The sequence below is a fragment of the Coloeus monedula genome (genome assembly GCF_965178545.1).
Source record: "Coloeus monedula genome assembly, chromosome: 2".
In the NCBI taxonomy this organism is placed as follows: domain Eukaryota; kingdom Metazoa; phylum Chordata; class Aves; order Passeriformes; family Corvidae; genus Coloeus; species Coloeus monedula.
Genome location: NC_138782.1, coordinates 23825584 through 23843422, shown reverse-complemented (window position 1 = coordinate 23843422; position 17839 = coordinate 23825584). Strand labels below are relative to the sequence as shown.

The 17839-nt window shown below is 40.2% G+C and overlaps 1 protein-coding gene across 1 annotated transcript in view; it reads right to left on the bottom strand.

The window, feature by feature from the left end:
• The window catches only part of USH2A (usherin), a gene marked incomplete at its 5' end in the record, with an annotated part of 385998 nt that overhangs the window by 228946 nt on the left and 139213 nt on the right, over window positions 1–17839 (bottom strand). Inside the window, 4 exons of the mRNA XM_082300920.1 lie at window positions 8021–8206; window positions 10599–10679; window positions 10799–11002; window positions 13945–14218. Of these exons, the coding sequence (XP_082157046.1) occupies window positions 8021–8206; window positions 10599–10679; window positions 10799–11002; window positions 13945–14218 (745 nt within the window). The remainder of the gene's footprint in view (window positions 1–8020; window positions 8207–10598; window positions 10680–10798; window positions 11003–13944; window positions 14219–17839) is intronic.

Sequence of the window (17839 nt, the reverse complement as noted above, 5' to 3'; positions counted from 1 at the left end):
ATCACTATGTTACCCTTGACCATTCCAAACAACTTCATCATTGCTTATTTTCTGCAGTATGATTACCTTTAAAAGTTTGCAGTGAGACAAAGAAAAACGTTTTACTTCTTTGCAGATTTTTTTTTATATGTCTATAAAAACACAATAATCCTTTTTAGCCAGAAAAACATCAAGAAATTACCTTCTTTTTATTAATGAAAGTATTGGTATGTATCTAAGAGTTGATGTAATTTTGATAAAATGCTCAGGTTTATTTAATCACACAATTTATAATTTGTATGAATAAATTTATACAACAGCATTGGACTGTAAACAAGACTCATTTAGGTCTAAACTCAATCAAGTTTGAGTCTTAATACTGTAGAATATTAATTTATGTTTTAAAATTCATATATTGAAAAATATGCCACTTGTCTGCTAAAGCCAGCTAAATGAAAGGAGAAGGGAACCTACATTCTGCCACTCTGACTTAGAGTCATCAGGAGCTCAAGCACCACCTGACAACTCACAGAAACCTAATGGGCTTTCAGGTCTATCAGCTACCCCTTGCTGCAGTAGCTGCCCTAGCCAAATATTCTTATCTACATCAGAAGTTTTAGAACTTTAGAAATTTGTCTCAGCTTGGAGCAGCGATTTGGGAGTCCTCCTAGTGCTCTGGCCCTACATACGTTTGGGTTAGTTGGTTTGCAATAATCTTTTTCTATACATTTAAAAAAATCTCATTAACTGCATTATAGGAATGTTTTGAGTGTAAAGTATTTGTGCAAACCAAGAGCTTTCAAATAACTTCAAGTGCATGGGAGTATTGCCCAAGAAATTCACCAACAGCTTCACGCAGCAAACTCCCCATTGGTGGTAAATTGCTTATTTCATCCCACACAGACGAAATAAGCCTGAGACAAACAGCGTTTTCTAATATCCATCTCAGACAGTGACCCCCGAACCCTGTCAGAGGCAGAAGTCAGGGTGCAGAGGCCAGTCCCAAAGCCGCAGGCTGCTTAGGCAGGGGACTGGCAGAGCTCCACCTGAGAGGGACAATCTCTCAGCTGACAGCACTTGCCAGAGCATGGGTATTTGCTGGGCTGGCAGAGAGCTTCCCCCAGTGCTGTGGCCCTGGCTGGGCTGCCATTGGCAGGTGGCCCCATCTCCTCTTCTGAGAGACTCTCCAGCTACAAAGCTTTCAAAACTACAGCACAGCTTAGACACTTTGATTAACCATATTAAATCATTAAATTAACTTTTCCTGAGATATTCATCTGCCGAGCATAAAAGACTAAAAGGTGAAAAATAATTACAAACACGTGTCACAGGAAGGAGGGAATGGCAGCTGTCGACCACAATTTTCTTGTTACCACGTGTGCAGCCACATCAGCCCTCAGCTATTGCAGCAATGACAGAGGTGGGACGAATTGCGAAATCATATAAACTTGAAAGGGAAATCTGTAAGAGGAATAAATACCAATTGTGTGTGAATTCTTTTGCAGCACATTTTATTTCATTATTATTTGTAGGCATCATTAGAGCCCATCAGAGGCTGGTCAATCTCCTGAATTCTACAGTAAGAGAAATCTGAATTCTAAAATGGGTGTTTTGCATGTGCTTGACAAGAGAAGCATCGGAGGATTGTGATCAGTGGCACAAAACACGGTTAGAGGCAAGACAGCAGGGGTGTATCCCAGGGGGTTTATACTGTTCAATATCTTCATTAGTGACCTTGTCAGGGGGAAGTGTGCACCCTCAGCAAGTCTGTGGGTCACACAAAAGGGTCACTGAGACGATAAAAGGACTAGAGCATGTCTCTTCTGAGAGAGGCTGAGAGAGCTGGGACTGATCATCTCAGGAAAGCCAAGGGTGATCTACCAAAATGTATAAATACCTGACGGGAGGGAACAAAGCAGCAGCCAGACTCACCTAAGTAGTGCCCAGTGACAGGACAAATGGACACAAATTGAAATACACAAATCACAGTATCAGAGAGTATCATGAGTTGGAAGGGACCCACGAGGATCATGGGTCACGATGATCTTAGAGGTCTTTTCCAGCCTAAATGATTCTGTGATCACTGAGTCCAATTCCTGCCTCTGCACAGGACAACCCCAAGAATAACACCATGTGTCTGAGAGCCCAAATGCTTCTTGAACACTGGCAGGCTTGGTGTTGTGACCACTCTCCTGGGGAGAAAATTCAATTCCAAAAGAACACAAGAAATCACTTTTTACTGTGAGGGTGGCCAAACCTGGAACAGGCTTCTCATAGAGAAGTATCTCCATATGAGGAGATATTTAAAACTCGACTGGACATGATTCTGGGAAACCTGCTCCAGTCAACCTTGCTTGAGGTGGGGGAATGTGATGCCTTTTCCTGGTCTTAAAATCAAGAGTCAAACACAGTTAGAAGGGGGAAAGGGATTTTACCTTGGTATTTATTTTAAGGACCCTTAGGTGCACACATCCAGGTCAAATGCACTGAAATGCACCCCGCAAAATGCACACCCCCAAAAGATCGGGTAAAACATTATAGGTGTTACTAATTAGCATATCTGTCAAAGATTCCCCAATGAGAGGTTCAAGTGAGCCCCCCTCCCCAAGGAACTTTCCCCTGGATGGTTCTATCTTAGTTTACAGAATGTGTTCTGGAGAGGACCTTGGGGTCTGGGGCACACTGATCCCCAGCTACGAAGCTTCTAAAATGTTTCGTCTCTCAGCTTGACAAACAAGTCCAAGAATGTAGGGAAAAAGCACTAAGAATACAGAAGCTGTAAAAAAGGTTTAACTGGGCATAAAAGAAAAGGCAAAAAATCTTCATGGCATCAAATAGACTAGATAATCCTTCCAACCCAAAGGATCTTCTGATATTCTGGATTCCAAAGGAAAGTAGAAGCAAAAAGCTGATCACAAACCACACTGAAACAACTGAAGGCAAGATGGGCAAGTGTGGTACATTTTGAATCCCAAAAATTTATGCTTTAACTTTATACTCTCATCCTGGAATACAGATACTGAACACTGTGTTGAAATATATCACCTTATCCAATAAACTCCTGGTTCAACAGTCAGAACCTCATTTTAAGGATTTAAATCTGATGAATATTCCTTTCTTGGATGAAAATGAAAAAACAGTTTGACATTTTGGAAGATTACAAGAGTCAGATTTTGAAGGATTTTGGTTTCTGAGGAGTCAGAAATAGGCATTTGAGACTGTGGGATTATGGTCACTTAAAGACCTATTTTACTTTTAATATTTAGCTCAGCTTTTCTTCTTCTTGACAAGGGTACAAGAGGTTCTTTTGAATTTGACACACAAAGTACAGCCTTCTGAGAAACGGGTAGTTCTCTTAACATTTTGTTACTGCACTCCAGTTACGACTCAGGACCCTACTGTAACTGTTCAAAAGAATTTACAGTATAAGTATAAACCAAAACACAACAGATGGGCCTAAAAAGCTGCAAGGAAAAAAGTAAGACAGAGTGTTGTCAGTGCCCTCAGATACATTTGCAAGCAGCAGATTAAGCAGTGCCTAGGCTTGACAGGGAATGAAAATTTGAAGGAGGGTGTGGAAAAATACCATAGTTTCTTCATCAGTGATCACACAGAGAGCTGTGGTGCCTTTCTGCTGTTCCATTAGCAAGCCTGGCTGTTTGGGTTACTGTAGCATTTTCTCATGGAATGCAATGAAACAATTGCTAAAGAAATGTCCCTGAAATTAGGGAGAAAACAAGCCAAACTTTTCATTCTCAACAAACTTAAAAGAAAAGTAAGCAAAAACTTCTCTGTGGGGTTCTGTGTTTATGTTAACTTTTGATTAATCAGGAAATATGACTCATCAGGGAAAGATACACTTTCTTCTGGGAGTCTCATATTTGTGGCTAACTAGTTCTCACTGTCCACTGACTTGCCCACCTGTGCTGGCTTCACGGAAATCAATAGACTAAAGTAAAATGACTTTGGATTGGTGATTTAATTTACACTTGTCTCAGCTTTGACCTCACCACGAGGACATGAATTATATATTTCATACAATTCCAAAATTGAAAAATACATAACTAAACTATTGGGCAGGAGTTATAAATAACAAGAGGAAGCACTTCTTACACACACAAAACTGAACTGGAACAATTACTCCCACAGCAGTTATAGAAACAGAAAGAATGAACGTATTAAAAAAACCCCTACAATTCTACCATAGACCATTAAGCACAATGGTCCAAATGCAGCTTTTAGCTGAAGAATTCCACAACCAACCAGCTGAATTTGTACTAACAGGAAGACTTATTCTATGCTTAGCATATTTCTTACATTTTCTTCCTGAGCATCTAGAGAATCACAGAATATTCTGAGTTGGAAGGGACCCACAAAAATCATCAGCTCCAGCTCTTAAGTGAATGTCCTGTCCAGGGATTGATCCCACAACATTGGTGTTATTAGCACCATGCTCCAAGCAACTGAGCTCATCTCAGGGCCATAATCTGGCACAGTCACATAGATCAATATTTGAATGCAGCCATTCTTAAGTTCTTTGGTTATATGAGTGGACAGTGTGCTGCTGTGGCAAACAAAGGCAACACAATGCTCGGTCGCATCAACAAGGACATCTCTAGCAGAGATGAAGACATCATTATTCTCCTCTACTCAGTGCTTGAAAGGCCACACCTGGAACACCGTGTTCAGTTTTGGACCCTGCTGTGCAAAAAATATGTGGACAGGCTGGAGAGAGTCCAGGGAAGGGTGTCTTGGTTTGAAAGACAGGTGTCTGCCAAGGAAGGCAGGAGCCTCCCTTGAAATGAAAAATGCAACCACCTTCCCTCTGAATTATTATAATTTTGAAATTAAGGGGGCTTTCAGGCAAAGATATGAGGAATAGGAATAACAGTTCTTTACTATTATATATGTGTATAACCAGTCAAACAAACAACAATAACTCTGGCAGTAACAGCCAACAATCACAAACCCAGTGCCAGCCCTCTGGGCTGTCGGGCCCTTTCCCCTGGGGTGCAGTTCCGCTCGCAGCCGGCAGGGGCGCTGGCGGCTCCCGGTGAGCAGGGCAGGTGCGATGGTTCCCCCGCGGCTGCAGGGGGCGCTCCGGAGCGAGCTCGGGGAGCACGCGGCACTGGCGGCCTGGGATCCCGGGAAGGGATGGAACAAAGGCCTCACAAACCCCTGGGCAGCCGATCCCGGTGTCCGGCCGGACCCTCGGGAACAGCAGGCTGGAACGGCAGGGACAAGCACAAATCCCGGGTGGCAGACGAGATGTATCGAACTCCGGAGCTGCAGTGGGAACCCCAGAGGTCTCGGCAGGCAGGGCATGCAGGGCTACAGAGTAGCAAAGGCCTGAAGCAACAACAGGAGCAGGGCAGCCGCAGCCCGGCTCCCAGCGGGGCAGGGAAAGGTGGGCTTGGGATCCCAGGGTTTCTCCCTGAAGCACCCGAGCAGATGGTAAAAAGATCCCTCTTTTAGTGAGGTGGAGTGTTAGGGTCCCAGTGTAACAGCCGCTCCAGTGAGCAGGCTCCACTCACGGTAGAAGGAAGGCAGCCGAAAGCAGAAGGCTGCAGCGCTGACGAATTCCCTCCACAATGATGGCAGCCTCTCTCCCTCCAAGAACACCAGCCAGCCAGGGGCTGCAGCCAACCCCCTTTATTTCCAGTTCAAATCTTGCCGCATGCCCCCCCACCTTACACGAGAAAACCCCAGGTGAAAGAGAGTAGCCAGTTGGACCCCTCCCCCTGTGGCCAAGTCTTTCATTTTCTCCCAAGCACCCAGCAATTCGTTGCTGTGGCAACATATATGGGGAAAAGTCCTCAAGAGAAAAAGAAAACAGAAGGAGAACTCCCAAAACCCCAACAAAGCGCCACAAAGACGATCAGAGGGTTGCGTAACCTGTCAAATAAGGAAAGACTGAGGAAACTGGGTTTGTTCAGCCTTGAGAAAAGAAGGATCAGTAGAAATCTTATCACCATGTTCCAGTATTTAAAGAGTGGCTACAAGGAAGTAAAAGTCTCCTTTTTTACCAAGAGTCACATGGAAAAAACAAGGGGTTATGGGCACAAGTTACTCCTGGGGAGACTACAATTTGACACAAGACAGAAACTTTCATAATGAGAACAATCAGCCACTGGAATAATGTTCCCAAGAAGTGGTAGATTCCCCAGCTCTGGACACTTTAAGATTCAGCTGGAAAGGGTGCTGGGCCATCTTATCTAGACTGTGCTTTTGCCAAGATTGGATCAGATGATCCTTGAGCTCCCTTTCAACATGGTATTTTATGATTCCATGATTTTATTTTGCATTATTTGACAGCTCTCTACAACTCCCTGACAGGAGGCTGTAGTGAGGCAGGGGATGGTCTCTTCTTCTGGGTCTACAGTGAGAGGACAAGAGGAAATGGCCTCAAACTTAGACAGGGGAGATTCAGATTAGATATTAGAAGCAAGTATCACTGTTTGGGTAGTTAGGCATTGGATTGGGCTGCCCAGGGAGGTGGTGGAATCACCATCCCTGGACGTGTCAAGAGATGTCTGGATCTGGTGCTAGGTGATGTGGTTTAGGGGTTACAGTGGTGGTGTTGGGTTGATGGTAGGACTTGATGATATTAAAAGTCTCTTTCAACCTCGATGATTCTATGATTCTATCTGCTATAATAGGCTAACGAACCAGGATCCATTGACTGTCTACATTTAATGTAAAGGTCTGTTGCTTCTTCTGCCTCCTGTAAGGTGCAGGCAGATCACCTCTTACCTGTCCAGCCTGGTGCAGATGTTTTCATAACCCTGACACATAATCATGGCACAACACCAACCAAGTTAAACAACGTATGGGTTCTGACCATCAGCTGTGAGTAAACTACCTAATCCATATGTCTCTACTACAGTCTTTCATTTCTACCAATATAATCTGTATTGCCTTGTAGCAGAGATAAAGAACGTTGAAATCAACAAGGTCATTAATGAAATCACAGTAAGGCTAGAAAGCCCGTGCAGTTCTGGTAAGTTCACTACTCACAAATAGTCAAGATATTTCAAACCGGAGAAAATAAAATATGTGCAATTTTTCCCTTGAAAATGTATACATAGGTTATGGCAGAGAAACAACACAAACCATATATACTTACGTAAAAACTATTAGCTGGGCTTCAGGAAATAACACACTGCCGGAGGGTTAACACACTTTTGAAGACTGTTGTACTGCTCAAACCTGAGCCAAACCAAAGCACCAGCTTAGAGCATTGCGTCATTACCACTTTTTGCATTGTTATGAATCATAGAATTGATGGCAGAGATCATAAAAATGAATCTATTGGTCTGAACTATTTGCCCCATTTAGTCATCACATAACATAATCCAGATTCTTGGCTGTAACGTGCTTCCTTCCCAGGGAACTTTGTAGCAGCCAGAAATGACAGTTTATCCATAGAGAGCAGAAAAGCACATCCACACTATCCTGGCAGGAAGGAATGTCCCAAAATGTTCTCTATAACATTCTCACCCTATAAACCCAAAGCCACGAATTTCTTCATTCCATAATAATCTACCTCCACATCCCAGTGGCATCAACCACAGCATCTGATTGACACAAATGTATGCTAGTTCCCACTGAAATTAGTTAGGTTTATATTATTAAAATTAGGCAACTATATCAAGTGCTTTCATACATCAGGTCAAACAGTATCACATGAGACCCACATTCAGAGTTAATTTAGGTGAACCGGATGGAACAATAGGGAAAGAGTTAAAAAAAGATCACATATACTAAGCAAAACCAAGCAAACAAAAAAAGCATTTCTCCCTCACATCATAAATAGTCTGGGAATTGCTTGTTAGTATTTGTGCTGTATCTTAATTTCTATTGTTCTTTGAAATCAGCACATCACTACGAGGATGCTGACACAAATAATTACCCTTCCAAATGTTATCTATGGTGTGTATACACAAAAACAGACAAGTAGTATTTTATAGATCAACAAAAGGAGGGATAAGCATCCTGTGTTATTAGATATGCCTAAAAAATGGTACTTAACAACATTTACCTGTGAGCATACCAGCGTCGGCAAGCTCAGCACTGGTGATGGGTACAGTGGGACCATCCGCTTCATATGCTTTCAAAATGTACTTCTCAATTACACCTATGACCCCAGCTGGTTTGTCCCAGGTGACCTCAATGCTGTAACCATTTATACTGTGAACTCTTGAGGGAGTTGGCACATTTTGTGGAACTGTAGAAGGATAAAATAGAAAATAGAGAAAATGGCAGTTCTAAGGAGACTATTGCCCCTATTCTTCACTTTTAATGGCTGCAGTAAATCAGACTCAACCATTAGCATAAATACAATTTATTAGAGTTGTAACTTTTCAGCATTGATTTAATATGACTGCACATCTTGAGCTATTCAGTTTAAGCTATATTTCAAAACCATCAAAACTCCATCTACATAACATTCCTTCTTGTCTTGTTGCAATTTTCCAAAAACATTTCATGTATCAAACATATTTAAGCATCACTCACAAAGAGAGGAGGTGGATTGTATGTAGCTAACAAGCACAGGCATTGTAATAATACAACTGAATGAAGCAAGGCAGTACTGCAACAGAGAAGAGTTTGATATTTATCAGTTGGGTATCTAAGCCACAGAATGTCACAACTATGAAACATTTCCAAAAATCTACATTCTCTTTTACAGAAGTCCTTCAAAAGTTTAAAGCTCTTCCATTTATTTTCCGATTTCCACAATGCTGTGCACCTTTCTTGGGGCAAAGCAGAGATTTTTAAGGCCTTTTTGCAAAATCCTTTGCCTCTGATCATTACAAAAAAAAAAAAAAAAAAAAAAAAAAAAAAAAAAAAAAAAAATTAAAAAAAAAAAATTTGAATGTTTTAAAGAACCGGAAAACCAAGATCATATATGCATAGAGCTGCTAATAAAAAGAAGTCATCCCATTTCCTATAACCTTTAACTGTTTCTTGGATATTACTATGCCAAGTAAAGGTCTGGTCAGTAACAGCTTCATCACAGATGACTGCACAAGGGATGCAGAGGAAAGACCCAAGGAACACTATGGCAGGATGATGGATGATGAGTTTGCTGTAGATGCATGTGGACTCCCTAGCCCTGCTGATGATCATTTGCTTCTCTCACCATCAAATAGCCTATTTTTTTGTAATTTTACTGTTTAGTTTCATTAAATATGAATGCAGCCTTGGTTTTTATAAGGGTACCAGCATGGAAACTATAAAAACACCTGGAAGTTGTGATTCTTCTGTAAAGAATGTCATACTCTGAGAAAGCTTCCATTACTACAGCAATATATTGATTTCATTAGTTATGAAGTGTATCACAGGGTGAGGTAAGCTACTGTACAGCAGATGGTCTTCTCATAAGGGACATAACAAACCCAACTCAAAAATAATTAAATAGCGCAATTATTGTCCAACCCCAGGGAACATGGACTGCTCAGTGCTGTGGTCAGCTTGCAAACATAAATACGTGGCAAACCTTAACAGTTGTCAGATGGTTGACATGAAAATATGCATATATTTTGCCCCTTCTGGGTGGTACACAAAGTACAGGTTGTATAAGAATGCATCTGCAAGTCCAATATTTATGCACGTATCACATAATTTTTTAAGGTGATACATTGGGCAGCTTAAATCAAAAGAATGCTCTGCACTGATGGAATGCAATTGGGCTTCAATATCAAGAAGAGGGAAAGTCAGTGAAATAAAATACACAGAACTGTAAATCTTCAAAAACTTACTGGTTTGATAAAGTTTGCAGAAGCACTGACCAGAAGAGGAAAAGTTTATTAAATTTTCTTCATAAGACATATGAAAAATTTGATTTTTAACGTATTACATTCCTACTCTGGAACCTTCTCCAGAAGCCACATGCTACTGTTGTAGTAAATATTGCCACATTTTCACACAATCTGTGGACTACTTGTTAAAAGAATCCTCATTCAGCAGCACTGAGTAACACACCCATATATGGGTCATTTAAAAAACAACTTTCACAAGACCTTCCTGTCCCTAGCGAATACATGGCCTGTTATTTTCCACAACTTGTGCCTGCTATCCCAGTATCACCTTTCTCTACACCTGATTTTGTAGCACTAAGTTATATGTAGGAAAAGATAGATTTACTTACTCTAGCCTACTCATGTAATGTGAGGTTAGACGTGCACCTATGAACACAGCTAGATGGCTGCTCTTACTCAGTTAATGCAGTTCAATCCTTTAACATCCTTAATTACATAATCTAATACATATTTGGAAAATACCTTGAGTTATGAGAAGAAAACACTTGCCCCAACACTTTACAGCTGTGACTAATTTGGTACCTGTTTGAAGCATTAAGCAGTTTTGCCCCCTCAGAAACACTATGCAAAGTTCACTAATCAAAACTGTTGTGGTTGGCTTATCTGCACAGAATCACAGAATGGGTCAGGTAGAAGAGACCAGTGTGGGTCATCTGGTCCAACCTCCCTGCTCAAGCAGGGTCATCCTAGAGCATAGGGCACAGGATTGTGTGCAGACAGTTCTTGAACACCTTCAACCTGACATTAAATAGCTTACGAAAAACAAGAATGAGTAAACCTTAAAGTCATATTTACCTGATTCTCTTGTTCGAGCATGGGTCCACACACTAGATACCGATCCTCCTTCATTTAAGGCAACCACCCTATAGAGGTATTCTTCAAAGGACATCAAGAAGGATAGAGGAGGTAAAAGATTAAAAAAAAAGAAGTACTGAACACAGTAATAAAGAATGACATGAAAATGATGTATTTTATTTAAGGAACCAATGTGCTACCTGTAAATGGTTGTAGAGCACTCTCATAAACACTCTGCTCTTTTCCTCGGTACACAAGGATGGAGTCATTTCCCCTGCAGTTAACAGCACTGTCAGTTGATAGGCATCCGTCCAGATTGACTCTGACAGCACTGCTGGACACAGATGCCAAGTTAACGACAGCACCTCGTGTAAATTTAACATCCTTCATGCAACCACCGAAACCTAGCAAACAGTAAGGGATTAGTACCACATAAAGAGCTGCAGTCATTAAGAAACACTTCTGTTCCTTTCAATTCTGTATTTTCAACATTAAAGACTGTAATGTGAATATGTTGACTTCCAACATGACATTCTGTCTGCACTTTCAAGACACTAAGCTGGTAAATTCCTGCCTTACTGATCTACACTTTCACCGTTTGCAATTCCATCCCACAAGGAAATACCTTTCTGTTTTCTCTTTTGTCACTTCTCACTTTGAAATTATTAGCATAAAAGTGATTCTCTGGCTTTTAAAATCAGCCTTCTGCTGCTTGCTACTATTTTGTTAATATACATACTTCCTTAAACTGAAAAGAATATCTAGATTAAAATTACAATTAACTTCAGGAGATCAGATGGCGGCATATCAGTTTTGTCTAACAGGGATATAACTCATATGTTGTTTATAAACATACTCCAGAAACATAACCCCAAACTACTTGTTTATGATAAAAAATCTAAGAAGCTTCATTTTATATTTATTTCTATATATCCATATATTTCTGTGTATATGTCTGTGTGACATTCCTATCAAAATTACAAATATGTTTAATCAGTCACTTGCAGTTATAACACAACTACAAAATTCAGGATGCAGTTGTTAAAACTTTTATATTTACCAAAAATTAATAAATTGATATAAAATGGGTCTCAAATCTGAGTAGTGATTGGTGCTTAACACAAAGCCAAAGAAAACAGTAGCCAAACTGAAGACTTCAATTCATCTAAGAATTAATTTTTTTAATTAAAAATCCACCTCTCACAGATCAGTGCTGCTCTTTAGCTTCGTGAAAGCTAAAGTATTTGCGTCTTTTTTATATCTTACGTACTTCTATTGCCTTTATTACTGCAAGATGACAGATAAGAGTAGTATTTGTCCTTAGCCACCGAAACTGAGAATCTAACGTCCATACATAGCTCATGCAAAAAGGGGTACTGAAGGCGGACACACAGTTTGAATCGATCTCTTAAACACTTTCTCTCTCCACAACACAGGGAATTTGGCCAAACTGCTCCTTAAAATGAATACATCCTACTTTAAGTTCAGCTGGCTACTCCACTCTGACCAGTTTAGTTTCTTAGTCTGTGGCAGAGGAAAGAATTAGTCCCAGTCTGCCCAGGCATTTTATCATAAGATGAAACGAAGTTGTTTGATTTGCAGTGAGACGCATACTATACAACCTATTTTAATACATTATTTTTAGTTTCTTTTTAGCTACATTTATCACTGTTTGAAGATTTCTCACTGACATTAGCCAAGCAATCCTGTCTATTCTCAAGTAGCTGCAGAGTAAGTAAAGATAGTACAAATTTTCACAAACATTCCTGCCAGGTAGCTTCCTTTCAAACCTCCCAGAAGGGCACGGGATGGGTTACACAAAGGCCCACAGACTCAAGCTGAAATCTCTTAAATTAATGTTGTAACTCACATGCAGGTGAGGCAGGAGGAAAACAGTATTTATCACTTATTTGCTGTGATCAAAACACCAAGCCTTTATTAAAAAATTAACTATCAAGCAGCCATAGATTGAGAAAACCTTTTCAAAATATTTATTAAATGGGAAGATCTCTATATTCTACTATCTTACCACTACATCATTGTAGTCCCACATAAAAGTATGTTTTAAGCTATAATATCTAACCTTGCTCACCTAAACCTTAGAAGCACACAAGAATGTTCTTATCTTCAGACACTAAATATAAATTCACAGCCGCCATCTTATTTTGTGGCATGCTGAGGAGGTTTGGTGGGAAAGAAATGTTTATTGATGTGCCTTGATATGCACTTCAGACATCCACTTTAGATGCTATTTTGCCCTAGATTCTTTGTTCACAGATCTCTTTGCTGCAGGAGTTGTGAATGCATCCACTCACGAGCCTACACCGTCTGCTATGAGGCAACACTGACAGGGTATGACTGGCCAGCTCTTTTGGGCCATAAATATTATGCATGCAGAACCCAAAGCAAGACTATATTATATGTGATACCTAGAGATGGAAGAATGCTTAAAACAATATTCTTGAACTATTCTATGGCTGTGAAATCACAAGGCTCCAATACACCTCACTTGAATGTGCACATTCAGTGTGAGTTCATGCATTCAAAGCCACTTACTGGATTCCCCACTAATCACTCACTGACTGATATATATTTGTCCATAGTAGCTGAAAAATAGCCCATGACTGATGAACAGTTTCACAAGTAATGAAGAAACACACCCAAACAGAGCCAGTTTAGTAGACACTTTTTGACTGTGTTTCCTACAGGAGATCCTTTTGTGGAAGCTGTTAGTATCAGGATGCAACTAATGCTTCTCTCTTCTCCCTACGAATTTGACCTATTCCAGAACAGAAAGGTCACAGTGAGGGCAATTCCTTTGGCAATTCTAGCCAAAATCCAAATTCAGGGGTTTATACCCACTTAGTTTTTTAGATCAGAATCAGTACTGCCTAAAGACTAATAAACTCTCAGCTGTTCTTCCATGTGGCAGCATCCAGATTCATTACAGTGATTTAAGCTATGTTTATTGTCTCCCACTGGTTTTGTATTCCAGATCTGCATGTGACACAAGTTGATCAAGTAAAACAGGTTTCTGTGAACTGGAATTCTCTGATGAAGATCTGAGATCATCTGGTTGGGCATCTCACTTCTTCATTTCCTACACTCCAGGTCCTCTCTTTATCAGTCAGATTGCCTCAGGTATCACTGGAAGAATTTTTATAGCATTACAAAAGGGTCAGGTCTAAGTAAAGCCAGATGGGTAGGGGTAACTGGTAGCATCACAATGGGCAGGAGGAAAAATTTATGTTACACATTCATGAATTTAGACTATCAGCAGCAGAATGTCCACCTGGTGCATGACATCAGTTTTTGAAAATGTATGCTCTTCTTGGTGTCATCTTACCTTGTTCTAACCCCAGTTCTCTATAGAAACTCTGAATCTCAGGTGGGATTCCTCCTACGTAGACAGGTGAGTTCACTTTCAGCTGCTGAACACGGGGTTCAAGCGCCTGCTCTCTCAGTTCATTCATAGTTGCTGAAATCACAGAGCCCTCCTTGTTCACAGTGACTTCATTCCACTTTCCATCACAGTAAGACAGTCCCAACCAGAGGTCCACTTGTGTAAAGACAATGCCCGTTCTTAAAAATATGTTTAATATTCCACTTTTCAGCTCAATCTATACATTTTAAAACAGAAAAAAAATATTTTGAAAGAGACATCAAATACACAATAATGACTGAAAGTTATTTTTAAAAACATAATCAAGGGAGTTATAAATACGATCAACAAAAAAGGAATTTTTTATCTTCAGTTTAATACTGTTTTTACACAAAACATGCTAAATAGAGTGTATCGGTTAATTCAGACTGTTGGAAAATGTATTTTGATTTTTTGACAACAGACTTTGGCACTACTGTAGCTAAAAGGAAAAGACAACGAACAGGACTGTTTTGCTTTTTTTGAGAATGAGAAAACAGTATTTTATGTATCGATTCATTTTTTAGAGGAATGTAACAAGATAATAAGGAAATGAAATGTCAGACCTGATTAAGGTCTTTTTAATTGGCTGGTGAACTCAATTTCAAATTTTTCCAGCATACATTGATTCTTACATTCATACATTTCATCCTTATTCTTCTAAATCTTGTAAGAAAATAATTGGTTTTGTATGTGCTTTTTGAGATTAATGTGCCAATTCTCTAATAGAAATACATTTTACTCAAATTTTTCACTGCAGAAGTTTCCAAACGCTTTACTGCAAGACTCTTTATCCTAACTGACTCAAACACAAGTGGGCTGAGACTGTAAATCGGCACGTATAAAACACTAAACACTTAGGGGATGAACTGGTGTTTGAAAAATATGAATATATTCACAAAAAGACATTACTCCTTCTATGCCAAAACCTTATTAAGTGAAATAAAAACTGCAGATTTAATATAAATTCTTATCACCATTATTGACAAACTGACATATTTAGTTTACTGATAATATTTATATTACAGTGTTTGTAATTGGATTGTATTTCCTTAACAGGAATGATGACAACTGATGAAAGAACTCTGTGCTTGATGTGTCACAGACGATGCGGGTCCTATTCCCCAGCACACTGACTCCTTGCTCATGAGACAGAGGGATTTTCTTTATTTGTTTCTTTGGGAGCACAAATTTTCCTATTTTTATGAGTTCAGACCCATTTATGGCTAAGGACTCTACAATACAGGTAAAGGACTGATCAAGGCATCAGTGCTGATAAGAATAGCTTGAGAAAGCAGCCCATTGGACAAGTCACTGCTTTTCTTCACTGGTGAGAATTAATATGGAGCACACTGTGCTGGTGTGAAGAAGGCATTCCAGAGGCATTAGTACAGTAGCACGCCAGCCAACCTGCCAGACCTGGAAGCCAGAGAGAGGGCAACGTGGTTGACCCAGGGTCACTACTCAGCACAACCCTCCTCCAATTTACTCATCTTGGCACAGTTTTAAAGCAGGCAGTGAATGATGCTTGTGCTTTTTGTGTTGACCTGGACTGACATTTAGAATGCCTGAGTGCAGCTAAAGACAGGGGACCACCACTCAGTTTCAACTGATCTGTGTGGTGAAAATAAATAAAAAAAACGCTAAGTCCTGCATGGATCTGAGTATAGGTACTGAGCACAGGTTTAGAAAAACAGCAGATAAATTGTTTGCTTTACACAGAATTCTGGGACAACATTAAAAAAAATATTTTTAATCATTATGATTTTTAATCTGTCCTTGGAAAATATATTATTACTTGAAACCAAAATGCATGAAGATCATATTAGTCTGCCAGATGTCTCAGTAGCCACCTCTCAACAGAAACCAGATCTTTATATCACAGCTCTCAACCTAAGTAGGTTTCAGTTTAATTCTTAAAAGCATGCTTGCTTTTCAGAATCTGGATTACAAAATTTCGTTAATGTTTTCTCTATGCACACAATTCTCATTTTGATACACCTGAGCATGTAAGGTTGCAATTAGGAAAGCCAAAGCTTAGCCTGAATCTGGAATTTTAGAACAGCAAGAAAGATTATTCCACAGTCCCAACTAGCAAGTTGTGGTATCTCTCCGAGTCTGATACAGGGACCAAGTCTGATTAAAAATGTTATTAATGACCTGAGCAATAGGATGGGGTATACTCCCAGTGAGTTTGCAGTTGATAGCAAAAGGGGCTGCCATTGGTATCCCAGACATATAAATCAGCTTTGAAGAACAGTAGTGAGTAGAGATGGATTACACACTGAACACTGGCCACTAGTGTACCCTTAAAATGATGAGGATGAACTAGCACCAGGCTAGGTTAGAACAAAGGTGGGCAGGAGTTCCAAGGAGATAATTCTTCCCTCTATTCATCACGTGTAAGGCCACATCTGGACTACTGTATCATGTTGTGGACACTCTGGTAAATGAAAGACATTGTGGCACACCAGAGTGAGTCCAGTGGAGGAGCACTAAACTGGTCAGTGGCTGGAGTACCTTGTGTGCAAGTTGAAGCTGAAAGAACAGGGTTTGTCCAGAGCAAGTGGGAAACCTGTTCCACTGCCTTATGAGAGGAAATAGAGAAGACAGGCCCAGACTTTTCTCAGAGGCTCATTGTGAAAGGATTAGTGGCAGAAGACAAGTTGTAACAAGAAACAGTAAGAGATCAGGGATGGTTTCTTTGGGTTTTTTTGCTTTTTTTCCTATAATGCGGATGGTCAAAGATTGGAACTGGCTGTAGAATTTTGAAAGCTGTGGACTGTCCATCTGCAGAGAGATGCAAAATACTCAAACAGAAAATGCCTGGAGCAACCTTATCAAACATAAGTTGGTCCTGCTTTTAGCAGAGATTTGGAATTAATTACTCCAAAAGGTCCCTTCCACTTAGATGATTCTGTGATTCTGTATTGCACTTCTCTGCAGGAGCCAGTCCCTGCATCACTCAATCCACTTATAAACATATGATTTTGAAGATGAAAGGAATATCCAGACAGCTCTGAGAAACAAAACAGATAGGATAGGGGCTGCATTAGAGGTTGAATGACACTCTGCTAAACCTGCCATACAAAACAGCCTCAGCCAATGTAGAACTAGAAGAGTGATTATGGCTTTAGCTCCTTTGAATTGCAAAGTCTTCCTGAGACTCAGAAATATCAGCAGAGACAAGCAATGGACTTCAAAATACTTGTCAAGGACAGGCAGTCTTTGAGCCCCTTGAAAGAAAAAGTACATGGTACTTCTGTTGATGTGCAGTCATCCCAGTTCGAAACCCAGCCCAGTTCACACCTGCCAGCCAGAGAGCAGAGGCCCAAACACAGACCCCTCAATAGTCTCCTCCTGGTCAGTCACTCTAATGGAAAGGAAATAAGAAACTCTTCCTGACACCTAACAGAGAGAAACCACTGGTAACAAACAGGAGTATCACCCTCACAAGTCTTATGTGAGTACCAGTCACTTCTTTGCTAGATTTTCCAGTTTGAGTTCTCAAAATGTTAATTTCACATCCCTCCTTAGCTCCATCACAGGTAACATTTTCATCTTGCACACTTGTTATCTCACTACATGCAGCTATTGAAACGTGCAACTCTTTGGAAACAGTTCTTGCAGGACTTTTTTCTTACTTGCAGCTTTGCAGAACCAAATCATCAGCTACAATTTCTCGGGAGCCAATTACCAGTATTGCCCAAAAAGCCTGACAGTGCTTAGGCTTTCGCTGCTGTTGAAGTGGTCAGCATCAAAATCAGAAATGCAAACTTTATCAGCAGTTACAAAATCTTTTCATCACATAAACTCATCA